Source organism: Fukomys damarensis, unplaced genomic scaffold (genome assembly GCF_012274545.1).
Source record: "Fukomys damarensis isolate Sample0158 unplaced genomic scaffold, DMR_v1.0_HiC HiC_scaffold_19, whole genome shotgun sequence".
Taxonomy (NCBI): Eukaryota; Metazoa; Chordata; class Mammalia; order Rodentia; family Bathyergidae; genus Fukomys; species Fukomys damarensis.
The window spans coordinates 41,050,063-41,075,334 of record NW_022900931.1 but is presented as its reverse complement, the minus strand read 5'-3'; the positions used below and the strand labels follow the sequence as shown (position 1 = coordinate 41,075,334).

The 25,272-nt window shown below is 55.5% G+C and overlaps 1 protein-coding gene across 3 annotated transcripts in view; it reads right to left on the bottom strand.

The window, feature by feature from the left end:
• Positions 1-3,984: 3,984 nt before the first annotated feature.
• The window catches only part of Gpr161 (G protein-coupled receptor 161), a 46,552-nt gene continuing 25,264 nt past the window's right edge, over positions 3,985-25,272 (bottom strand). For 2 of the 3 annotated variants that reach the window (XM_010633960.2, XM_010633962.2), the window contains 5 exons: positions 23,128-23,542; positions 15,384-16,108; positions 9,865-9,969; positions 7,860-7,979; positions 3,985-6,388 (listed from right to left, as the gene is read on the bottom strand). In XM_010633960.2, the coding sequence (XP_010632262.1) occupies positions 6,123-6,388; positions 7,860-7,979; positions 9,865-9,969; positions 15,384-16,108; positions 23,128-23,542 (1,631 nt within the window). In that variant the 3' untranslated portion in view covers positions 3,985-6,122. The remainder of the gene's footprint in view (positions 6,389-7,859; positions 7,980-9,864; positions 9,970-15,383; positions 16,109-23,127; positions 23,543-25,272) is intronic. The other variant, XM_010633961.3, reaches the window with a different exon arrangement.

Genomic DNA, 25,272 nt, shown 5'->3' with positions numbered 1-25,272 from the left:
TCCCTCCTCATCTCTCCCCCCATACCCTCAGTGGCTCTTGCTGTGTACGGATTTCTAGACGAGCACATTGATTCTCCTTTTTCAGTTTCCCAGTCCCTGAGTCTTGGAACTGTCACTGTAGGCAGCAGTTCACCTGGGTGACTTCTCTGTGACCTAGAGCTCCGTGCCAGTCACAGTTGGAAGCAGCTTCATTGCTGCCAGAATTCCAGCAGACGGACACTGCCAGCGCAGAGCTGTGGATCCATCAGGGTCCTCCCCCAGCTCCGCGGGCACCAGCTGACACTGGATGGAGGTGGAAGCCAGACCCGAGGGGGCTGCGCCGTGGTTGGCATGGGCGAGGAGCTGAATGAAGCAGGGTCTCACTGAGTGGCCAGGCTGGCCTCGGGCTGTCTTCCTGCCTCAGGCCCTGAGTGGTGGGTTAATGTGTGTCACTGCACTCAGCTTTGGGTCCCTCTGTGGATGTTTTTGGTGTAGTTGCTATAGCAGCTGTGCCATAGCAAATAGTAATGCATCCCTTTGGGTTGAATTAGCAGGTAGCTTAGATGTTCCCGTCATCTTCGGAATCTGAACATCCTGAGGAAGGGACTGAGATACTTTGCCTGCACCTGGGCTGTGCACAGTCCCTCGGGTGCAGTGTAGCCTCTGTCCTGTAGGAGGAATGAGGTTCTTACCTCCCAGCAGTGTGGCTGTATTTTTCTTTCACTCTAATGAAGCATAACGGGGCTAAGTGATGGAGGGTGTTGGAATCTGAGAGGACGGAGACCAGCAGGGGACTCGGGGGTTCTCGGAGGGACCGGCAGGGAGAGCAACAGAATCAAGGTGGCATTTGTCCACCAGGGCTTGGGATGCTGACAGGGAGCTGTGTTGGAGGCAGCAGGAGGTAAGGGTACTCTACTTTCTGCTTAACTTTTCCCGTGAGCCTGAAACTGCTGTACATTTCGTCAAAGGAACCTAGTCACCACCACCACCCCAGAGCGACTGCAGGGAATGTTGGTGTCTGTTACTCAGAAGTACTGCGTCCCAGTCAAGCAGTCAGGGAGGCAGCGAAGAGAACATTCCTCAGAGGCTGAGCTGCAGGGTCCTGGATTCCGGTGGCAGGCGGAGGCATGCAGGTGAAGGTAGATGGCTTTGCTGTGGCTGGTGGTGGTGCCTTCCCCCAAGGTGTCCTGAGTTACATGGATACCATCTGCCACTCACCCTCTGTTGCTTATGGGATGGAGGCTGTCTGTCGGGGGACTGACAGATAAAGCACTGATGTTCTTAAACCGCCTCTTAAAACTAGGGTAACAGTGTTTATTGGGCATGGTAAGAAGAATTCACTTAATTCCATGAATTTAACTGCCTCGGGGGAAGCGCATGGATGGGTATACCCAGGTGACTCTGATACGAGACCTCCCGCTTAATTCTCCGATCTCCGTCTGGCCTGGTCCTCTTTTTAGCCCATGATGAGGCTGGAAATAGGATTATTGCTGCAGAAAATAAGGGAAAGGCACCCAGAAACAACCATAGGCAAGTCCGCATTCACAATTTCCACAGCTACAAACATACTGGAAACATTTAATCAGGTAAACAAAACTATTCTAAATACACTTTTACTGGTTTATAAATACTGATCTATAATAACCTGAAACATTATCTTTTTTAAAAAATCATTCAAAATCTTCAAGTTAAATATACTTCAGGACTAGCTTGGACGATGTTTGTTGATGGTTTGGTCTTTAACCACTTCTGCATGCAGGTGTCCATTAAAAGAACACACAGCTGCCGGGCGTGGTGGCGCACGCCTGTAATCCCAGCACTCGGGAGGCTGAGGCAGGAGGATTGCTATGAGTTTTGAGACCAGCCGGGGCTACATAGTGAGTTCCAGGTCAGTCTCAACTACATAGTGAGACCCTTTCTCAAATAATAACACACAGCTTCCTGTAGGCATGTCCACAGCTGAGTAGATCCACTTCCAGGCACGTGGGCTTTCTGCCACACTTGCTGTGGTCTTGTCTGCCCAGGCCCCCTGATCCTCTGGCTCTTTCGTCTTCTGGGAGGGGCTGACTTGCCTGTGATGTGTAATGCTTCAAAGGAAGTCAAAAGGAAAACCAGAAAGGTCTGCTAACTCCTAATACTGCTCAGGAAAATGTTTTCTGAGGAGAATGAATACAACTTTGTGTCATGTTTTCCTAAAAACTGACCAAAAATGTGGTGTTAGTAATCTTGTGCAGATTTGAGTTTGTGCTTCTGATTATTTCCAACAAAGCCACTTTCCCTGGATCTTCGGGATGTTTTGTTTTCTTAGGCCTGGCCAGCAGATATTAGTGTCTCCCAAGATGGCGGTTCCTTGTGGCTTGTCTGACAGTGCTGACTCGACCATCCTTCCTCATCCTTGAGCTACAAAGCTGCTCTTCCTCGTCAGCCCCATGGCCAACAACCTGCACTTTGGCCCCGACTGACTTGTCTCACTTTGAGCTCTCAGTTAACGTTGTCCCAGGACTGTGTCCCTCTCTTCTACTCACTAGGACGGTGCCCCTTCTTAAAGTCACATAGGGCTGGTCACAGCCATTTCCCTGTGTGTGCAGGGAAAACTGACTTCCTTCCCCTTTCTCTCCCACAGACTTCCTCAGGTGCTGGATGCCCTTCAGGTAACAGCATGGACGCCTCTCCCTACTCCCTTCCCTCTGCACCTAAGGGCACTGCTTGGGGAGAAGGTCCCTTCTGATAGGGGTCAAGGCTGAATTCTGTCCTGTGACTTGGGCCTCTGCAAACCATCTTCAATAGACATTCAGGGCAGCACAGAAATACTCTGTGAAAATAGGCCATTAGTGCGTAGGAAAAATATTTTTAGCGGAAAAGCTGAGTTTTGCTCCCTCAGACTTTGTTCAGATGCTACCAAGCCTTTCCTCCCTCCTCTCCACTGCCTTCCCCTTCCTCTGTACTGCACGTTAGAGGACACCCCACGGTAGCAGCGGTCAGCACCTCCATCTGGGATAAGTTACCATTTCCAGGTCACTTGTGAACAGACAGCTCTAAGCAAGAATAGTTCAGCCCCTCACGGAGTTACTGAGAACAGAGCCACTGGCTCCGCTCTACCCACACCCAATATGTGCTGGGCGATTTACAAGTATTTCTTCCTGCGATCCACACGGCCACCCCGTATAAAAGGAGGCCTCCACACAAACATTCCAAAACCTCATTTTACAGATGCAGAAATACTGAGGAACGTGCCCAAGAACGCCCAGCCAGTAAGCCGCAGCGTGGGAGCAGGGCACGGCCGCCCCATCCTGACCCCTGCTGCACCCGGCGGACGTGGTGGTAGAGCGCCTTGTGCACGTAGGCGCTCAGCCGCCACTCCAAGTTCACCGTCCCAGAACGCTTGTCGTGAGAGTATCTTGTGGTCTGTCCAGAGACGAGTCCCTGCCCCGCAGTGGTCTGCCTCACAGCACACCGGCGGGTGTGAGAAGCACCCACGGGTTCCTGCAACTAGCCGGATCTCGGCCTGTCTCAAAGCACCTTCCCTCCCTCCCTCATCTTGTGAACACTGAACTTGTGTTCCTGGTTGGTCAGGTCTTTGGAGAAAGGCTGCAGAGCAGCTCTGCAGATGAGAATGAAGCTCCTCCCACGCCCCAGAAGCAGTGATGTGCTTCCGAGGCAGGACCTGGGGATCACGCGGGGGTGCACAAGCGGGCTGGCTCAGTGTTGGGTCACGGCTGAAGGGAGCAGGAGCCGGCAGCCCACCGCGGCTGTTTACCCCCGGCTCTTCTCGGCCTCGCTGCCGCCACCTAGTGACTGAGGCTGGCGTGGGTGCGGTGGTGTGGGTGGGACCCAGGGCCTTCTGGTGGCCCCACACCTGGTATATGAGCACACACAGAGGGGAGTGGAAATCCAGGTGAGGAAAGCAGAAGTGGGCAACCGCCCTCGGGTCGGTCCTGTCGGAACCAGAAGTCGGTGCTGAGGTATGTAAGCAATAAGGGGCCAAATGTCCCACTTGCCACTGCCCAGCGGTTTACAGCCGGCGAGGCGAGCCTGGGTCGGTCTGGGGCTCTGCAGGCACCTCCGCCGGCCCTGGAAACCTCGGGATGTGTGGCCAGCTCCTCCTCTCTTCCACACCCACTTCCCTCCACAGCTCAGTGGGGCAAATCCGAGTCCCGATGATGCAGAATGCGGTCCGACCTACTGAACACCTCTGCTTAGTGCAAACCGTCACCTGCTTCGCGGGAAACACCTACCTTCCTATGGGGCCACCGTCCTTTCCACGATCACTACCGAGCCCCGCACCTCCCAGGTCTGTCCCTCAACTGGAATGAAAAGGCCTCGCGCTTCTGCCCCCCAACGCCTGGCTTGGTGCCGTGCATCCAGCAGCCACAGTACCTGGCAGGTGCGTAAATGCACGGGCCTCATGGCATAAAGAGGAACGGTGAAGCCTGTTGTGAAAAGCAGCATCTGTTGGTTTGGGTTCAGTCCTATCACCGGCCAGCTGTGGGGGCAGCCAGCGGGCGTGAGAGCCCCGGCCGTTTCTCCAGAGCCAGCCTGGCGCAGTCACGGAAGCATCCTCCAACTCTAGGATCCCAAGGCACTCAGCATCTCCTGACCAGAGACCTCGCCCCGCCCCTGCCACACTGATTAACCAGGGTCGCCTTCCCTCAGATCAGACAAGCACTAGAAAAAGCTATATACAGTGCATATACAGAAAAAACAGGACACCCCCAGCAGACAGCAGCAGGAGCCCCAGGTACCCCGAGCCCAGCACGCAGCTGACGGCGTGGCCTCCATCCACGAGCTGGGCCACTACAGACGTGGCAGAACCCAGGCTCACAAAAGTCCTGTAAACTCCACACCGGTGATGAGGAAGCCGTTGGTTCCTGCCACACAGCAAAGACACCACCTCCCAGAGCCAGCGAGACCCCAGAGAAGCGCTCCGAAGGTAGTCCTTGCTGGCGTCGCTGCCTGCAAGCGTACAGAGTGAGTGCTCTTGGACTGACTACCTCCTGCTCTCCTAGCTGATCGGATCGCCCAGGAAGAAGGGTGGCACGGGGAGGAGGTCCCGTGGCTTCCCCGGTCACAAACTTCAGCTGCTCTTCTAGCTAAGGACAGCAGCCCACACCTGCTGTCCCACCCCGCCTCGGAGGTGGCGCCTCTTCCTTCACTCCTGCGTCTCCGTGGTCCACATTCCATCAGCCGCGGAGCACAAGGACACCGGGCCGCTGAGAGCTGTCAAAAGAGGCAAATGCTGGTCCACTGTCATTTACAAATTCAGAGAACACGGAGGAGAGCTGGAAATGATCTCGGAGACCAGCCCAACACCTCACTCTCTTTTCTCCTTTCACAAATGCCCTGGAGAGGTGACAGGTGTCCCAAATGACACGCAGGCACAGGGCTGAGTACAGGTCCACTGCTCTCTGCCTCGCCTCGCGCTGTGCCGAGGTTGCCGCCGTAGTAACTGGCACTGGGCACGCCCTGTGGACTGAGGCCACACTCACTGGCCACTCCAGCCTCACCCACAGCGCTTGTCCCAGGCTTTCCCATGTGAAGCAGTTCCCGCCAGCAGCAGCGTCGTGGCCTGCTGCACTTGGCACCACAGCCCTGGCCAGTCTCGAGAAGACTGTGTCCTAACCATCTAATTCTGGTACCTGCCCGTCTTTTATAGTGGTTTCTCCCTCGGGAATACCAAAGAATCTGTCCGGTGGGAGGTGGTGGGGTGGACCCATCTCCAGCGGCCAATGGGCTGTGCCCACTGGCACGGGCTGGGGAGCACGTGGAGGAAGCAGATTGGGCGGCCCATGGGCCATTTGGCCTAGGACCCCACGCACCTCTCTTCCTGCATCGGCCACACAGAAACCTCGGGGCTCAGAACGGCAGTGCTGTGTTTGGGTACCTCGGGACGGGTTCGCCCGGGCGGCCTCTAAGCGGTGCCCAGCACAGGGCACACAGAGAGGAAACAGCCTGCGGTGCTTCCCTTCTGGCCCAGGCGGCCGGTCTCCTGGATGTCCCGCCTCCCAGGCCAGCCACACGTCCTTGCTGAGTCACAGTCCGGAGGCTGCACACCAGACGTCTCCTCTCCGGTGTTCGGCTCCAGCACAGGGGCGGAGGCCTCCCAGGGGAGCATCTCCGGCTCCAGCCTGGCCACGCCGAGCCCCTCATCTCTGCTCTGCAGCTAACACGTTCCCCTCCTCGATGCTTTGCAGCTGCAGCCTCTGACTCGCCAGCGTGCGGCTGCCTCTGCAGCCCGTGAAGCCGGCCCCAGGCACGGTTTTCGCTGTGAACAGGACCCCTGGCAAAGCCTCCTCCCCAAATAAGTTGATTTTGGCTTCCGCCTCGATGGCTTTGGCCAAGCTGGCTGCGTAGCTGTCCAAGGACTTGTGTACTTCAGCTTTCACGTGGAGAATAGAGTTCCTGGCAGCTTCTGGGGGAGAGGCAGAAAGAGGTCAGTGAGCAGCCAGGCCCCGCGCTGTCCCAGGAATACACCTGCTGCTGCCTCACGCCGAGGAAGGAGGCCCCGGAGGTCGCCAGGCCGAGCCACGCACTACCTGGGAAGCCAGAGCTATTTTGTCTGGTTTTAGTTTCCTCGTCTGTAAGGAGATCTCGGCCAGGCACGGGGGTGCACAGCTGGAACCCCGGCACTCTGGGAGACTGAGGCAAGCGCATCACAAGTTTGAGCCCAGCCTGGGCAATTTAGTTGAGGCCTTGGCTAAAAATATGAAGAAAAGTCAGGAATGTAGCTCAGTGCTAAGGCCCTGGTCTGTGTGTGGGAGATGCGTGTGTTACTTTATAGGGTTACTGTAATTAGTTCTTTGGAAAAATATTTAGCCCGGGTCTGTCTTTTAGAAAAGTCTTAATAAAAACTCACTATTAATGCTAATCACAATTTTTATAGTTTTGAAAGAGTTCTCTGTTCTACTTCCCTGGAAGAGCATAAAAATGTGCAGCTATAAACTTGCACCCCTACACTGCGTCTCTCCTCTCCAGAACCTCAGGGTTGGAAGTGACATTAAAGGTCCAAGCACCCCACGTAGGATAGGACGACAGCCAGAATGAGGTGGGGAAGGGAGGTGGCTCTTCAGGGTCACACCGTGCCCTATGATCCTGAGCCTCTCTGCCTATTTTTCTGGCTATCAGGGGACAAATTTCTGGAGAGCAAGACGTCGCAGAACAGCTCTCCAGGAGGTAGAGCGCGGAGGGATGCTGGGTAGTGCCGCCCCCTGCTGGTGACTTGCTCTCAGGCCTGCAGAGAGGCTGCCTATGCCCCTGATGTGAGGGGTCGGCCTCCATCCTGCCCAGATGGCCCTGTTCCGTTCATCTTTTCCCTGAAAGGACAAAGCCTGAGAAGCTGCCGGCCCACACCCCGCTCTCAGATCAGCTTTGCCCTCTGGGGCTCCTCTCCCTTGCTTATCGGCTCTGGGAGGCAGTGGTGGAAGAGATAAGGTTAACTATGAACAAAAACTCTGGCAGGCCGTATTGATGTTCACATCTGGTGCTTCACTCACGTCTCAGACGTGCTGGTGGCCACCCCCAGCCGGGTGACAGGGGGGAAAGAGACAGCCCCAAGCGCCAGAAGACAGGGACCACAGCAGGACTCTAGTGTCCTTGTGGCCAGCTTTGGGGTGACATTCAGTCGCAGCTTTGGCCTAGGAGCAGATGGGCTGAGAGCGGCAGGTTCAGATTCGTGACTGCACACCATCCGTAAAGGAAACAGACCGCAGAGGGCCATCAGATGGACCCCGGGGAGGAGAGGGGGTCACACGCATGCACGCTGCCTGCTATCGGTGCCTAGGGACGCGTGAGACCCGTGGGCTGGGAGTTTCGGGGCGAGCACCGCCGCGATGTGCAGGGCCCCTTTCACTACATCCTCTGAAGCCATCGCTACAGAAACCAACCTTTGATTTGTTCCACTTCGTCCTCAAACGTCACCGAGCTCCTCCTCTTGGGTGGGCATGCGCAGTGGGAGGGCGCGTTATCGTCTGACGTCCAGTCCTCCAGCAGCATCACGTCTGTTCCTGAGACAAGGGCCGAAGTGCTGTGCGGCCTCCTCCCCACCCACCCTCCAGCCCACACCCAGGGCGCCCTGCCGACCCAGACCTCCACCCGGGCTGCTACGGGGTGCACAGAAGGAGGGAGGGGATGGGCCCAGTGAATGCGAGATCCTATCTGCAGTTATTCTGTCTCACCCTGCATTTCTACCACCATGGCTAAAATATACTGAGCTATAGAAACGTGAAAAACTAGCAAATTTGAAGTTCTTTGGGGAGCTACAAAGGAATGAAAAATGTACCCCTGAAAGTGGGGAAATAAAGGCAGGAAGTCCTGTCAGAGAACTAAGTGGAGCAGGCCATGAGAGGGACGGGACCCCAGCCTTGTTCTCGGTGTCCAACTTTCAATTCATCGAGGCCTCCGTGCTCAGGAAATCAGGGACACCAGGAAGCCTGGGCACCCTCCTTTGGAGCCCCTGCCAGGCGTGATCCCGTGGCTGAGACACAGGCCAGACCCGGGCAAGTGCAGACACAGGTCCCTGGCGGGTTGGTTCACCTCGCAGTATCCGTGTCTGCAATGGGTGCCCTCGACAGCCTAGCTCACGGGACCCCGACTTGACACACGTCGAGGTTCAGTGCTGTGCGTGGCACCAGGGGCCACACCAAAGGAGTCTTTACTCAGCGGGGCACCATTCACAAGCGCTGGGCGAGGGCTAACACTCGGGTCCGTGGGGACCCAAAGCCCACATTTTCTTCTGCCTACAGTGCTGGCCTTGTCCCCATCACTCCCGACTCCCTGTCCCCAGTCACACACTCTGTGGGCACGGGTAGCATTCGCTGTGTCCACAGGTGCTGGGAACAGGCTCTGGTGTGGTGAGGGGAAGAGTGGAGCCATGCACTTCTGGGCGCTGAGCTTCCGGTGGGCTCTGTGCAGGGGGCCGAGCAGTGCCTCACAGCCACGGGGTCTCCTCCTTCCTAGCTGCCCCGTGCATGGGAGTATCTCCACCACCACCCAGACCAGAAGCTCAGGGTTCAGAGGGGGATGGAGCAGCTTGCCTGGGACCCCACAGCTCCTAACAGGCTGACAGGAGATGGGGAACCAGGCAGGTAGACCCCAGGGCCTGGCTGCCCCAGTGATTTTTACCAAGTATGCTTGAAAAATATGGTGTGTGTTTAAATTTTTAAAAGTTTGTTACAGTAAAAGACACACTGTCATGAGTGCCCTCAAAATACTTCCTCTCCCTTCTGACACACTTATCCCACTGTTGTTGCAACTCTCTGAAGCAGTTCTGGAAGGCTTCTTTCCTGAGTGTCTTGAATTGATTCAAAACATTTACCTTTCGCATTCATTTTGACTTTAGGGAAGAGGCAGAATTTGCTCAGTGCCAGGCCCAGTGCATGAGACAGATGAGGACACACCGTAATGTTTTAATCTGACAGAAAATGCTGCAGATGTCTGGCTGAGGGGTGCTCATAAAATATGGTGAACGTTTAAACGGAAAAATGTATTATGGTAAAAGACCCAGTGCCATTAATCCCCCTCAGAATATTCAAAATTACTCCCTTATTTCAAACACTAATTCCATCACTCTTGGCAATGTCTTTTACTGTAGAAAGTTTCTGAAAGGTAAACACTCACTGTATCTTTCGATCGCTGCTTGTGTAAGAGTGCCAGTCTTTTTAATTTTAATGTTTCAAAGGCTCTTCCTGACTTCCAACCTGAGAGCAGCACTCTCCGTGTGGTAGGGAGAACGGAAACGGAGGCGCCTGTTTGACAGTGGAGGAAACTGAGGCACAGAAATGCTAAGGCCAGGACTGGAGAGGCCTTGCATACCTTGGGAGCTGTCTGTCTGTCCCGCTGCAGCTGGACATCCCATGACACAGGTGAGAGAGGCTTACAGAGCAAGCTTACCTGAGTCCTGTGAGCAGCTGAAGCCGGTGTCCCCAGTGCTGCTGCTGTGCCCCAGGGGCTGTGCGCCGGCCATGAGCGCGGTGAGGTGCGGGGACAGGCCCAGGTCTGAAAGGCAGAGTCGGCAGTGACAGGCGGCCCCACCCACCCAGTTCTGTCTCCCCGCCGCCCTGGCCTCTGCCCTCCATTCTGCTTGCTTACTTAGATTTATTTTTATTTATTTTGCAGTACTGGGGCTTATACTCAGGGCCTTTCTACTGAGCTTGTCCCCAGCCTCCCTCATCCCTATTTTTGTTTTTAATAATTTACTTTGAGACAGGTCTAAGTTGCCCGGGTTGGGCCCAAACTTGGGGCCCTCTGGCTAGAGTGCTAGGATTACCACATTCAGCTCATTCTTTCTGTTGTCCCTTGTGTGGAAAGAGGGGAGACTTCGGAGGCCAGGTCAGGACCCCTGATCTCTCCACAGAGGAAGCCCTCCTAATGCCAACAGACCCCAAAATGGCAGGAGGACACCCTCGAGCAGTCTTGTGGGGAGGTCTTCATAAAGTCATGGTGGATATAACCCCTTGCTTCCCTCTCACAGTCCTGCTTGTGTATCAAAAGGGAATTTTTCTTTATTTATATGGTACTAGGGATCGAACCCAGGGCCTTTGCACTGAGCTACATCCCCAGACTTTTGTTTGTTTGCCTGTTTTAAGACAAGGTCTTGCTAAGTCAACTAAATTGCCCGGCTAGGCTCAAAGTTGCAGTCCTTCCTGCCTCAGCCCTCCGGAGTGCTGGGACTACAGGCCTGTGTCATCGTGTCCGGTTCCAAGGGGAATTTTTAAAAGAGGCTCAAACCCCAAAGGGAGAGAAAACTGGGGGAAGCTGTGGAGCAGATGGATGACGATGACACGGGCCCAGGAAAGCAAGCTGGGGAGGAGGCTGGACAGAGGCCCCCAGAGCTCAGAGACCTGAGGCCCAGGGGTCTCTGCAGGCACCTGGACCCTCGACTGCTCCTCCCCATCCTCAACTGCCAGAGACGGCAGAGAGCGTGACCCGGGGGCCCAGCCATGAAGACACCAGGCATTCCAGAGGGCAGAAGTGACAAGGCAGAACGCCGCGTGTTCAGCCCTCGGGAGGCGGTGGCTGATCGGAGATGCCACTGGCACACACACGGGGCACACGGGTCCAGGGCATCGAGCAGCTGCGCCTTACTATGTAACTAATGGAGCCGTGACATTCAAGCCACCGGTTTGGTTGTGATACACGTTTTGTGAGGGTGTGTGACATTCAGTAGGGTACTATACATAAGATACAGCAAATCTGGAAAAGACTTATTTCTTTAATAATCTCTATAACTGAAAATAAGTTACAATCGTGTTTTAGTCGATGATACATGCAGATCTGGAGGTTGTTTCGTTTTGCATTTCAGCATGTTGGTAGTGAGTGTGTTTCTCAGGTAACTTTTGGACAGTGACCTCCCAAGGGTTAAAATCGGATGCTGACCCTTGCCCCACTCAAGCTGGGCTGGCGGCTGGAGATCTCTTCCCCAGAAAACCAACCAGCCGTACAGGTACGGGGAGCAGCTGACGGGGAACTGGCCCCGCTGGACCACCCTGCGGCCCAGAAGCTGGCCCGCCATCGCCAGTTGGCCCCAGGCTGCCCAGCACTCACCCTGGATGGAAGGTTGGGATGGCCCAAGTGCCACCAGACAGGAAGGACAGGCGCCAGCCAGGGGTGGCGGGTGGAGGGTGGAGGGAAGATGGGTCACTGAATACCCTCCTGAAGCCGGAAAATGACGACGCCATAAAGAAGTGCTGGAGCTCCAGGAAAGGGGACATGGACATAAAAAGCTCTTAGCCAATTAAGCAGGGGGGGGGTCAGATTCCTCGGATCTCAGGAGGAAGAGCTACTGCCTCACAGATTTAATGACGGCTGCTGTTCCAACGTGTACCTCCTGTCTACGGTGGTAGAGACTGAATCAGCCCCAGGGCAGCCATGCCGGGCAGGGGGCCTCAGGAGGGCTGAATGTCCCAGCCACAGAGGTGGCTTGGGGGCCTCAGGAGTGGGCTCCTGTCCTCTTGCCCTCACTGTCCACCTTCCCCAGTGGGAAGACACAGCACAGAGGCCCTCGCCAGCAGATGGTCTCTGGACTGCCCAGCTTCCAGGATCATAAACCAAATAAACTTCTGTTCTTGATAAATCCCTCATCCTCAGGTATTTTGTTGCAGCAGCAGAAAATGGACTAAGACAGTGAATGACAGCAATAAAGGATGATCTTGATTCTCCTGTAACACTCCTGACAGAAGACCCCATTTATCCAGTGTTTCTGAGGGTACAAGGTGACAGGACACTCCTTCCTTCCCTGGAGCCAGGAGGAAATAGGGAGGAAGACCGGGCAGGCACGGGAAGTTTCGCCCAGAACTTCCTTCCATCCCTCTTGGGAATCCATAAGGAGCTGTGTTTTTACTTCCCTCTGTGCTGGGCGTTGGTTCCAGGGCTGGGACCACGAAGACCCCAAACATCTCCTCTACATCCGGCCACCTGCTTTGTGGTCCTAGCCTAAAACTCAGCCGTGACCAACCAGAGGCCCGGCCTGGGCAGTGGAGCCTACAGGGCCACCCCCTGCCAGCAGGGCTGGCGCAGGCCACACTGGGATCTGGACAGCAGCTCTGAGGCTGCCGCAGAAGCCGGGAACAAGCTTCCCTCTCTCCCTGTGGACGCTGCTACAGAACAGACAGCTCTCCACGGTGGGGCAGGCATGCTGAGGTAACTGGGGGCCCTCGCGGGGCCACAGGAAAAGCATGGAGACGCAGGGGAGGAAAACTCAAGGCTCCAGCTCCCCCTCCCTCCTTCCAGCCAAGACAGCTCGAAGAAGACCTTCCAGGGGCATCTCCCTCTGAGAAAGGAGACAGGTCCTCCTCCCCCGGGGACCGGAGCTCCGTCCCCAGGGAGGGCGGCGTGTGGCCTGGCTCTCAGGTGGGCTCTGTCAGGTGCACGGCAGGTCCTGCAGGCTCCTCCGCAAGCTCCTGCCCCTTAGACTGGCAGCAGCCACTGGTCAGCTTTGGGTCTGAGGGGCCGCATCCCCAGAGCACCTGTCAGCATGAAGCTCACCTTCTGGACCTGGAAGCCAGGGCTGCCACCCCACGAGTGGTGCCCCAGCACCTCCCAGGGGCCCCAAGACTCCGCTCCCAGAGAGCCCTCAGGACTCTGCTGATGAGACCACAGAAGCAGAAGGTACTGGTGGCCAGTGATACCTGGCACTCCATGGAAAGCTTCTCTATTCAGGTGCACAAAACAGGAAAATCAAAATCCACTGATTATGGCTGAAATCCGCCCTGCATGAAAGAACCGCTGTCACGTGCTTAGACTGTGGGCATCCAATCTGCAGGGAAGCTCAGGGACTCTGGGAATTCTGCTCTGTTTCTGCCAAAAAGCACTGTTTTAAGGAAGCTAATGATCGCATTTTCTAATGCCCATGCAAACAGACAAACACCACCCAGAGCCTCCAGAGCATTCCTTGCTGGAGGTGTGCAACTTTTAAGGCCCCTGTGTCCCCAAAGGTGCCGCTCACGGCAGGGGAACCGACCTGCGTTTGGAAGCAGCCACAGATCAAAGCCCTGCTCACAGACGGTGAGCCGTGGTGGACAGGCTCATCCCTCCGTCAGGAAGGCAGTGGGCATTCCTGGCTTGGGTGGCACGGGGATCGGCCCCTACTTGGGCCTTGCTCCCCACACTAGTGCCTGATGCTGCCGCCCGTCCTGTGGTCAGGCCCTTCGGGGAGGGACAAGGACTCCACCCTGGAGCTGGCCGCACCCCACGAGCTCTCCCACCCAAAGGATCCCACCAGACTGCTTGCTCCCTAACTGAGAGGAGACGCCGGCTGCTGGCCTAACCTCGGCTGGTGCTGGGGCCGGCTCTACCAGCCTCGAGAAATCAAGGCCAATCCCCAGCGACTGGCACGGAAGTCTTGGCAAGAAACAAATGTTTCTTTTCATTCTATCTTCTCATTCTTCCTCCATTCTCTCTCCTTTGTTTTTTCCTTCCTCAATCCCCACTTTGCCAGAATGGACAGCATCTATCATTTTTGGCCCGGAAGACAACTGACCACAAAATCCGGGTATGTTCATCAGAGAAATGGAGCCAAAGGTGGAACATGGTCCTGGCTTCCAAGTTCTACTTGGAAACACGGACTTGTAAGTGGCAGGGGTAGGTGTTTCGGTGGGTTTAAATACTGGGATGCAGAGAGAATGTTTTATTTTTTTATTTCTATGATCAAAATAAGAAGTCCCAGACTTCCTTCCTACAACTGGAAATAACACTCCACCAACCCATGAACTCCATCAGGGAGGCTGGCGAGTGTCCCTGCCACGTGGAAAAGGTTGTCTGTCACCTCTGGGCCCCCAGTGTTTAGAAGTCATTAGCCCCGCCCCTCCTCGAGAGGCGTACAGAACCCCCAGCTTCCTAAGGGGAACCGTGAACTAGACAGTCTGACGAGCAGCCAGCGCCATCTGGCAGAGGTTAGGGCTGCGGTGTGCAGGTGACGCCCTCCACACCTTCCATCGAGCATGGGCAGGGACGGTCGCCTTCAGCTGTGGTCCAACTATGCTGCAGCATCAGGTGCTGAGGACCAGAGCCACCTGTGCAGTCTCCAGCTGTCCCACGGCACTGATTAACCACTACAGAGAGACTGCACCCCTGAGCTGGAGAAATCTGACAGACCCCCCCTTAACCAAGGGACAGGCGACAGATGTGCACCAGCGGATCCACCCAGCCCTCGCCCTCAGGCATTCTTGCCAAAAACAAAACATGTAGCCTCATTCTAATCAGAAGAGAGCATCTGAGGCACACCCTACAGAACTCTGGCCAGCTCTGCAGGAAAGGGTCAGAGGAGGGCTGGGCTGGGACTTGCCCTGCATGCATCAGGCCTTGGCTTTGCTCTTGTGCTCTGCTTATGCAAGAGGGCGACACCAAGGGAGGCCCTCTGTGCTGCTTTTCCAACCTCCTATAAATCCAAAACCATTTCCAAATAAAAAGTTAAAAAAGAATAAGTCTAGTCCCCGTGTAAAGCCATGGTTCCGCTTGAGTCTCATCAAAAGTAGGGAGACTGACTCCGAAGAGCTTCGGCCACAAGGCAGTGACATCCCCGTGTGGGCTGAGGTGGGACACCGCCCTCCCCCAGGTACCAGAGACTGGGAGGAAAGCCCCGCCCGACACAGACTGGAGGAGGGATGCAGGAGGAGAGAGTGCTGGGCAACAGCCACACTAACAGGAGGATGTGGGGGTGCCCTGCCTGAGTCCTCAGAATGCCCACTGGCCTCCCACCAGCACGGCCTGGAACTGCCGCGTGAAGGAGAGCAGCCTGGACCTCACAGCGCCTGCTCTTGGTGCCCCCGCCCCATGGCGATCTGTGCTTTCTGCTGCCCTGGGCCACTGTCAGTCAGTACTCCCGGTGCACAGGCCAGAGCCACTGAGCCCGAAACCCCAGGAAAGTTCCGCCCTGGGCCGGGAAGCCCTTTCCTCCCAGGCGCCCACGTTACCTGTGATCCTGTTGGAGATGCTGAAGAGCCGGGACGTCCTCTGTCGCTGCACAAACGGCTCGCGGTAGTACCGGTCCCCAAAGCACATGCCCAGGAGCTCCTTGCGGACCGTCTTGTTCCAGAGGCCATAAATCAGGGGGTGGCAGACGGCGCTGGTGAAGGACAGCCATGTGGCCCAGGTCTCCAGGGTCGGCGAGACGTAGTTCTTCCCCCAGAGCGCCTCGGAAGTGATGACGACCATGTAGGGGCCCCAGGTGACCATGAAGGCGCCGAGCACCACCAGGATGGTGACGAGGGCCTTGCACTGGTTGGCCGAGTAGACCACGCCCTGAAAGGCGTTCCTCCGGCTGCCCGACGACGAGGTGGAGGTGCTGGAGTTCTTCCTCCCGCTCCTCTGCGCGTCCTCCTCCGCGATGACCACAGCGCCACAGTGCACCTTGCGGGCCTTGACCCGGGCCACGCGGAAGATGAAGCCATAGCACACCAGCATGACCGAGAAGGGGAACAGGCCGCACCAGATCTGCCAGAAGGCGGTGTAGCCCGGCTCCCGGTGCCAGGCGGCCACGCACATCCACTTGAAGTCGTCAAACTCCACCGACGGCCAGCCGAACAGAGGGGGCAGGCAGCCGATGAGGGAGTGCAGCCAGATGTAGACCAGCGCCATCACCGCCCGGTTCCCTGTGATCTTCATGGGGTACACCATGGGGTACAGCACGGCATAGTAGCTGGGAAGAGGAGAGGAAGCAAGAGGAGTCAAGGGACAGAACAGACCAGGATGGGCCCCTGCTTTCCCGGGCGGGGTGGTGGCTTCCAAACACCCCAGACAGCTGTTCCCCTCGGAAGGGCTCTTGGGCAAGCAGCCACTGGACACCAGCAAGGACACAGAGCTCGGACAGCCGTTTCCAAGTCGCCTCCCGCCCTGTAATTGGGGGTGCGGCTGCCCCAGAGGCCTCCCCAGAGGCCCTAAGGGATCCCATGCTTAGTTCAGTTGCTGATCAGTTACCAGAGGGCTCATTAAGAATCAGAGTGGGGGGCCAGGGATTTAGCTCAGTGGTTATGAGCTAAAAAAAAAATCAGGACGATGTCCAAATACTACTGGCTTCACTCCCGCCGTGGACATTTACTGCGTGTCAGGCACGGCCAGGTCCTGGAGGCACAGGTGAGAAGACAAGGGCCAGAGGGACACAGGAGCAGGGGTGCCAGCTGGGCGAGGGAAGGGCTGTGGGCGGCAGGTGGGCCGTTGGCCCCATTTCGCAGATGAGGACTCTGAAGCCGAGAGAGGATGAATCACCAGCTGCAACTGGTGCAAGAAACAAGACAGAAACCCAGGCAATCTGCGTGTACGGTGCCCAGCCCTACGAGCCGTCCTGTCCGGAGTCCCTGGACCAAGGGGTGCTTCCCATGGCCTCGGCTGTGACCAAGGAGGTCAGCAAGAGTTGGCAGACAGGACAGGAGGGTCACAGCAGGCTTCCTGGAGGATAACACTCCAGGCTGAGGTCTCGGAAGGTCGGGGGCCCTGCTCAGGACCTGGCGGACAGAAAGCTGCCTCGGCAGGGTGTGGAGGTGCTGAGGCGCACAGGGAAGCCGCGCAGTGACCCGAGTTTACGTCTGCAGAGGCCCCACAGTCCCGGGGAAGAAGCAAGCCTTGGACAGAGGTCCTGCTGTCTACTGGCTGTGACCCCGGGAGCTGATTTAACCTCTCGGAGCTTTACTTCCATCTTCTGTGAGGTGGAGGTTTTAGAACCTGTGTCCCAGGTCTGCTCCTCGCTCGTGCTGCCCACCAACTCTTCAGCACCCTCTGCAGGACCAGGGCCCCCACCACGCTCTGCCCCTGCCGAGCTTCCACGCCGTGTCCCGCAGGGACAGGGTCCTGGGCCCTGGGGGCACCCAAGCTGCCAAAGGCAGCCTCCTTCCCTGCCGGGCGAGCAGCCCAGGCGCGGAGCTGTGTGGCACCAACCCAGCAAGTGACGTGTGAAAGGAGCTTGCGAGCAGGGGAGGAGCCTCTGGACAGGTTTCCTTCACAGCTAGGAAGACACAAGGCCAAGACGTCCTCTCTTCCCCTCTGAGGAGCATGCAGTGCCGGGACCTCAGGACTGCAGGGGAGGTGCCCAGGCTGGCCACCTGTTAGCTGCTGAGCATCCTCTGGCCGGCCCCGGCCCCGCTCATAAAAACAATCATGATTTATTAATAAGCTGTCCTCCGACAGATTGACTTCCGGCCAGTCTCAGCACCCATCGTTACGGCCAGACTGGGTGGTAAGACTTCTCCTTTACTGCGACCAAAGTTACCACTGTGGTTTGTCTCTCACTCCCTCAGGCTCGGGTATGGGCAGCTGCCACTGGATGTGACTGTGATTTCTTCTTCCCAAGTTCAGAGGGAGTCAAAGCTGGGGAGGCTGAGTGCCAGCCACAGGCCTGCCCAAACCCGCTGTGGGTTCCTTTCAGTTCTTCTGTGGGGTAGAGACAAATTTATATACACTGAAATGCCCAAGTCCACACCACTATCAAAGTATATTCCCCACATCTTCCTACCACAACTGGGTTTAAATATTTTGAACTGTAGACTCAAAACTGTTTGTTGTTTGTTTTGTAGTGCAGGAACTGAACTCAGGGTGTAATGCATGCTAGGCAAGTGCTTTGCCACTGAGCTACAGCTGCAACCCAAAACTGCCCCCCACAGCATGATTCCACACATATAATACTGAAAAACAGGCACACACTGGCTCTCCAGCTTACGCACTGGGGCAGGGGCTGGAGATGGGGGGGGGGGGGTTCAAGGGCTTCCAGGGGGCTGGTATTGGGGTCTAGGTAGATAGGGGTGCCCAGTTTGTATACATTCATCAAATTGTCCTTTTAGAATATGTACAGTTAGCCAGGTGTGGCAGCACCCACCTATAATCCTCGCACTTGGGAGGCTGAGGCAGGAGGACTGCCGTAAATTTGAGGCCAGTGTGGGCTATATAGTGAGTTGAAGCCCAGCCTAAACTACATAGCAAGACCCAGTCTCAAAAAGACAAAAAACAAGGGCCGGGGATTTAGCTCAGCAGTTCTGGCATCTGCCTCGAAAGCACGAGGGCCCAAGTTCGATCCTTGGTACAAAAAACAAAAACGTGAAGTTTTCTGAATGTACACTGTATAATAAAACTTAGATTAAAAACAACAGCCCCAGCATCATGGTAAATCTCCAAACTCCTATTTTAAAAGGACATGTCATTTAGGCCTAGCTTCTCGTTCAAAGGAGAGGGAAGAACAGAAGCAGCTCCCCACCCCCAGGCTGAGCAGCTTCTTTCGCCTCCTGGACTCCTGTCTGGGGAGGCTGTCCCACCTGTCCTCCACTGACGCATTTTTAGACACCTGCTCACACACAATCTTTTGGCCCAAAAGCAGCTTTAATGATGTCACGTGCAACCGAGCAGTGGGAACGTGGGAAGGGAGGGGCTCCAGATGCGTTGCTCTCGGCCATATGCCAACCACTGCAGTAGCGACCTGTTTTTGTAAGATGTCTTCACCAAAAGCAAACAAAATCTAAGCTGACTACAGCCATCTCCTGGTGAACACATTCACTCAGTCTGAACAGCCTCCTGGAGGAACCAGTGACTGCCATACAGCAAACCGTCCCGTTGCTCTAGCTACTTTCAAGTGTTATATGCTATTTTTAGAGCTCCAGATTCATCTGCCACAGTGTGGTATGAAAATAGGAGAAATATTTTTAATGGGCCTGGCGCCCCGGCAGTGTCACAGCCAAGCCGGAAGCGAGCGTGTGTTACAGCCGCACGTCTGGGAGTCGACTTCTGCACAGCGGCACCGCTGTGGACGCCGGCCTGGCTGGCTCGGCTTCCCCTCAGCCGGGTCAGGACGCTGACCTCCAAATGGTGACTTCCACTCCCGTCAGTCCTTCTTGTAGATTCTGCCTCGTTCTCTTCTTATGGAGCTACAAGACGGACTCTGTAAGCTCATCTCTCCAACTGGTGTGACGGACTTCTTTCTCTCCTCTTCTTTTCTTTTTATGTGGTTTTGGGGATCAAATCCAGACCCTGCACGTGCTAGGCAAACCCTGAGACAGCCCTGAGGGATTTCTTGCCTAAGATTCCCAGCTGGGACTGATTCTGTCCCCTAGGGATATCTGGCAACAGTGTCACCGTAGGGGGTGTCTGACATCCGGGTGAGTGGAGGCCAGGAAGGTGCCAGAGAACCTGGAGGGCGAGCCAGCGCCTCCCCAAAAAGGACGGCCTGGAGGGAAGGCCACAGTGCTGGCGGAGAAACCCTGAGGCTCCCTGAGGCTTGACAGACAGCACTGACTTCGATGGTGCAGGCTCTGGAGGCACAGGACTGGGCGGTTTACCTGACAGCCAGGAGCCTTAGGTAAGAGTCCTCAGGGCTCATGGGCTGCTGGGAAGGTTGCTGAGCGAATGCTAGCAGCCAACACAGTGCAGAGCCTGCCCCTGGCACGTGAGAGCTAAGATCACAACCACAGCCACGGTCTCTTTCCCCCTACTCCGAATAACACTCCTGTCTCCTCCCTCCGGGCCCACCTGTTACTCCTCCTCCCACTGACTTAGCTTTACGCCTGCCTTTTCTTCCCTCTCTCCCTCTCCCTCTCTCGCACACTTGACACACAGGAGCTGTCCAGTCGTTGTGTTTTTCATCTCCAGGACTGACTAGCAATCAAAAGCAAACTGCACCTGCCCCTCCAATACCTGCACATGCGCAGCGCGTGCATGGCCTCCTCAGCAAGATCTGGCCACAGCACTGGGACGTGCCTCACTCCTGCAAGAGGGGACCCACTGTCTACCAAGGAGGCCTTGGCATTGTGTCCTGGGGCAGCATCTTCCCCCCCACTTGCAGCTCCGGCCCTGGGTGGCCCTGGGTGGCTGTTTGTGTCCAGCTGTCAGAGACCACAGCATCTCAGTCACTCCTGCCAGGGTCTCTTTTCCTCTCCTCTGCACTCACAGGGGGCCTTAAACACATGTGCATCAGGTCCAGGGGTGCGGCTGCGAAGTAGCCCGGGCAGTGTCTACCTCCCCGCCCTGTGACCTCCCCAGCACGGCCCCCGGTCTTGTTCGGCTATGGGGGTCTCACCCCGAGCACTGCGCCAGGCCCCAGTGAGGCGCTCAGTGACTGCCGGCCAAAGGAGTGACGTGCGAGGGACCCCTCAGCCTTCGGGGACCTGTGCGACCCTCTGCTGTGGAGGACCCAGCTCAAGCGCTCCTCTCCCTGGAGCACTGCCGACCCCGCGTCAGCGCAGTGGCTGGTGTGGCGACTGGGACGGCTATTTCTGTTTGTTTCTTCTGTCATGAGCCATCCCCTGGCGGGCAAGGATGTGTCCGTCCTACTTGTGTTTGCATCTTACCACCCCCAGGTTTCGCAGGGGGCCTCCCAGAGTAGATGCTCAGCAAATACTGCAGAGGCGAGGCCAGCCCTGCCAGAGGAGCACGGTGAGGCGTTCAGCACGCCGCGCGCCTGCTGGTGAAGAATTGCTTTGTCGCTGTGCAGAGGGGCCGGGGAGCCATCTGCAGCCTCCTGGAGCGCTCTGGCCTGATCCGCTGAGCACTCGCTCTCAGACAGCTCTGATCCACGACAGGAAGGGATGCTCCTAAAGTAATGTTTTTGTTTTTTTTGTCAGTATTGGGAACTCAACCCAGGGCCTCTGCACTGAAAGGCCCCAGCCCTTAACTAATTTCTTTTGTTTTTTTTTAATTTCAAAACGGGTTCTCACTAAGTTGCGGAGTTTCCCAGGCTGTGCTCAAACTTGCCATCCTCCTGCCTCAGCCTCCGAGAGGGCTGGCATGATAAGTGTGTGCCACCGTGCCCAGCTAAGAAGTAACACTGGCCTTAAAACATTCTTTTACACTATTCTTCTTCACTATCAACAAACTTCCAAACTCTTTGTTCAGTGTTACATTCTCAGTCTTTACAGGATACTGACCACTGGCTACTGAACAAACATCTGTAAAACTTCCTGAGGGGTAACCTGACTCTTCTACACCAAGAACTCTGAACGTGTAGTATTTATTCCTACTGAAAACGCAGTGATTCTGCAGATAGGCGGCTCCTCATGGTGCTCTACAGAGCCCCTCAGTGAAGCCACCTAAATCCAGCCACAGGGCCCGAAACTGGTTCTGCAGGACAGAGCCCCACATAACCACGGGGATGGCGCAGAACATCTGAGGAGGGAGGAGCTGCTCACGGTCACAGCACTAAAACCACATGTCCCACGGGCTTACTTCAAAGGTTTACTGCAAGGCCAGGGATTTAGTTCAGTGGTGCCGCCGCCTGCCTCACAAGTGCAAGAACCCAAAAAAAGGTTGACTGAATACAACTGTAAGGCACTGGAGGTAAATGCACTAAAGCCATAACCAGGGATTGCCCCTGGTTAGTTATGAGAGCTTCTGTGTCCCTCACACCACCGGAACAAGCAAAGCCATCCAGAGAAGCTCACTGATGCACTCTGTCCCGCGGCTTTGTTTGTCTGCACTGCCCCACAGAGCCCAGGGAGTCCAGCTGTGGGTGCGGGGAGCTATGTTCCAAGTGCACAGTGCGCCTCCTGCCCTTCAGCTGAGTCACTGTGGTCCCCGAAGAGCTACCTCCCTGGCTCAACCCCTCCGTGTTCCCTGACTCATTTCTGGAAAATGTCACAGAGCTGGCATCTACAACCCACCCCGCCCTGGCCCCTGACGTCCAACCCTTGCCTGGGACAAGTGAAGTGAACACCAGCAAAACCCTAGTAAAAAGGGGTTGGAAGGTGGCTGCCTGGGCCCGGAGACCTGTCTGACTCAATCAACAAACCAGCGAGGGACTCTGAGGAGCCTGCGAGGCACACTGAGAGCACAGTGGTGAAGCCACACTGAAGTCAAGCAATTCGGGATTTGAAAGCTAGGTGTGGTAGTGCACGCCTGGAATTCCAGCACTCTGAGGGCTGAGGCAGGAGGGTTGGGAGTTAGGGCCCAGCCTGGACAATAGCAACTTGCTGAGAGTCTGTCTCAAAAAAAAAAAGGGCTGGGGTGTAGCTCACTGAAAAAGCCCCAGGGTGAGTCCCCAGGCCAGGAAAAAAATAGCACTCAGCCCTTCCTGGATGCCACTGCCTTTCCTCCCTGGGTGTCTTCCCTCTCTGCTCTCTCTCCTGTCTGGCTGTAGAGAAACAACGGGGCTCCCATCAAGGATCCAGCCTCCAAGCCGGGCCCAGACCAGAGCAAGACACCGAAGGCCCGCATGGGGAAGGAAGAGCGACTGAGTCGGAAGACCCGGACCCACCTCCTCCTGTGACACCCACCTTCTTCCGCTGTCTCATCTATAAGCGATGGAGCCTCTTTTTAAAAAGCTGAAAGTGCAATTATGCATCACTGTGCTACTGTTTGGTGATTTTTGCTACTGTGCAGACACCAGAGGGTGCCTATGCAAAGCTAGAAGGTACAGCCTACCCCACCTGGCCCTTCAGAGCTGTCAGGGATACAAGCAGCCCACTGTAGCACTGCCCTAGGCTCTACGGTATGTATCATGGTATATGGCACAGGTTCCCAGACCCCAGGCTGCAGACTAGTACCGGTCTGTGTCTTGTTAGGAACTGGGCCACACAGTGGGGGCGAGTGCCGGGCCAAGGAGCACAGTTTCATCCGCGTAAGGACACGAGACAGGCAGCAGAGCTGGTCGGCTCACCCTCCTGCAGCACAGGCCCAGACCCTCCCGAGGACCCAGACCGGAGCTCTCGCACCGCGTCATCCTCACGCACTCACGCTCAGCCCGCTTACCGATCTATGGCGATGACCCCCAGGGTCAGCATGCTGGCTGAGCTGATGAGCAGGTACAGGAGGGCGGAGAAGTTGCACCAGACCACACCGAAGATCCATTCCCTCCGGATGGAGCTGGTCACCACGAAGGGCAGCACCAGCACGGACAGCAGGAAGTTGGACAGGGTCAGGCTGAAGACAAACTTGTTGCTGAGGGTCAGGAGGTAGGACTTCTTGTACAGGGTGACCACGATGACCAGGTTGCCCAGGCAGACGGACACGGTGATGATGATGATGACGACGAACTCCGTGACAACGCCCCCGGCCCCAGCCTCCTCAGCAGTGAGGTTGCTCAGCTCCTTCCTGTGGCCGAAGGAGGAGTTGGGGCTCATGGTCAGTGTAACTGAGCGTGGCGTGGGCACAGCATGCTGAGCGACTGCAGAAGAGACAGGAGAAGACTCATCAGAGCAGACTGTCTCCCCTTCACGGAAGAGGAAGCTGGGGCCTGGCAGGGTGAAGTCCCGTGCCCAAGATCACCTGGGTGGCACCTGCCCCACCAGCTCCACAAGTGACCTGTGTCCTGCAACCCACTTTTTGTGAATCACTGCATTTTCTTGTTTTTGTTTTTGGTTTTTGGGGGGTACCAGGGATTGAATGCAAGACCTTGTGCCTGGAGGCAGGCAGTAGCACCACTGAGCTAAATCACCAGCCTCACTGCATTTTCTTAAGTGATTTCTCCTTCCGGTCTAAGCCCCACTAGAGTGTATACCTGGCAAGTCCCCCCAGGCCCCTGTGTTAAAGGTGTCGCTGGGAGGAAGTGGAGCCTTTAGCAAGCACAGATTAGCAGGAGGTTTAGAACCACCAGGGGCTGCCGTGGAAGGGGACTGTGGGATCTGGTGTCTTTCTCTTCACCAGGTAAGAGGCTCCATTCCATCTTGGGCCCCTACCACCGTAAGCTGACAGCCTGAAGCCTCCAAATCTGGGAGCCAAATAAAACCTTTCTCATGTGTATGTAACACCAGGGATCGAACCCAGGGCCTTGCACACGCCAGGCAAGTACACTACCACTGAGCTACAGCCCCAGCTCCTAACCTTTCCTCTTCGTAAGTTCATGTCTTGGGTATTCTGTTATAGTAAAGAAAGCTGGATAGCACGACTGCCCTACCCACTGTCCCAAAGCAGTAATTCAAAATCTTTCATGTGCTTAAGAATCCCTTGAGGTGACAACTGAGACTCTGGTCCTGGAATCAGAGACACAATCTGGAATCTGCACTTTATTTTTTTTCTAATCGAGTTTATTGGTACTTTTAAAGTATACAATAAAGTTAAATTCATCATTGGGATCTTGTACCCTTACATGACAGATCTTGGGTCTCATGTTTTCCCCATACTCCTACCCTCCCTTCACCCACTCCTCCCTTCCCTATTTACAGACTTTGTTTCCATTTTTTCCTTTTCTCATATTTTTTCCCTTATTTCTTTCCCTTACCCTTCCCACTTCCCCTACACCTTTAGCCCCTTGTTTCCTATTTCACATTATCAGTTACACAATTTGGATCTTATTTATACTTTTAGTTTTTCACACCAGAAACTATTCAGTATTTACATGTGTGTCTTATTTATTTCACTTGAGTATGGCCTCGATATGCATCCATTTTCCTATGAATGACTTTAGTTTCTCATTCTTTATGGCTGAGTAGTACCACATTTTATAGAAAAACCACATCTTCTTTATCCAGTTTCCAACTGATGGGCAAATGGGCTGTTTCCAAGTTTTAGCTATTACAAACTGTGCCACTATAATAGATAGGTGTGCATAAGTCATATGATTCTTCTAACTGTTTTGGAAAGATACCCAGCAGAGGGGTGGCTGGGTCAAATGGAACCTCCAGTCCAAGCTCTTTGAGGTGTCTCCATATTGATTTCCACAGACAGTTGCACCGGTCTGCACTCCCACCAACCATGGAGAAGGGCTCCTTTCTCCCCACAACCCCGCCAACATTTATTATTGGCTGATTTCTTGATAGCATGGAACCTGCACTTTAAGCAAGCAGCCAGCGGCAGGTGGCTGATGACGAGTGTCCCCTGGAGGAGGCTTTGCGGACTACTGCTGAGACAGGTGGGTCCAGAGCCGTCAGGATCTGTGTCACTGGGCACTTACTGAAG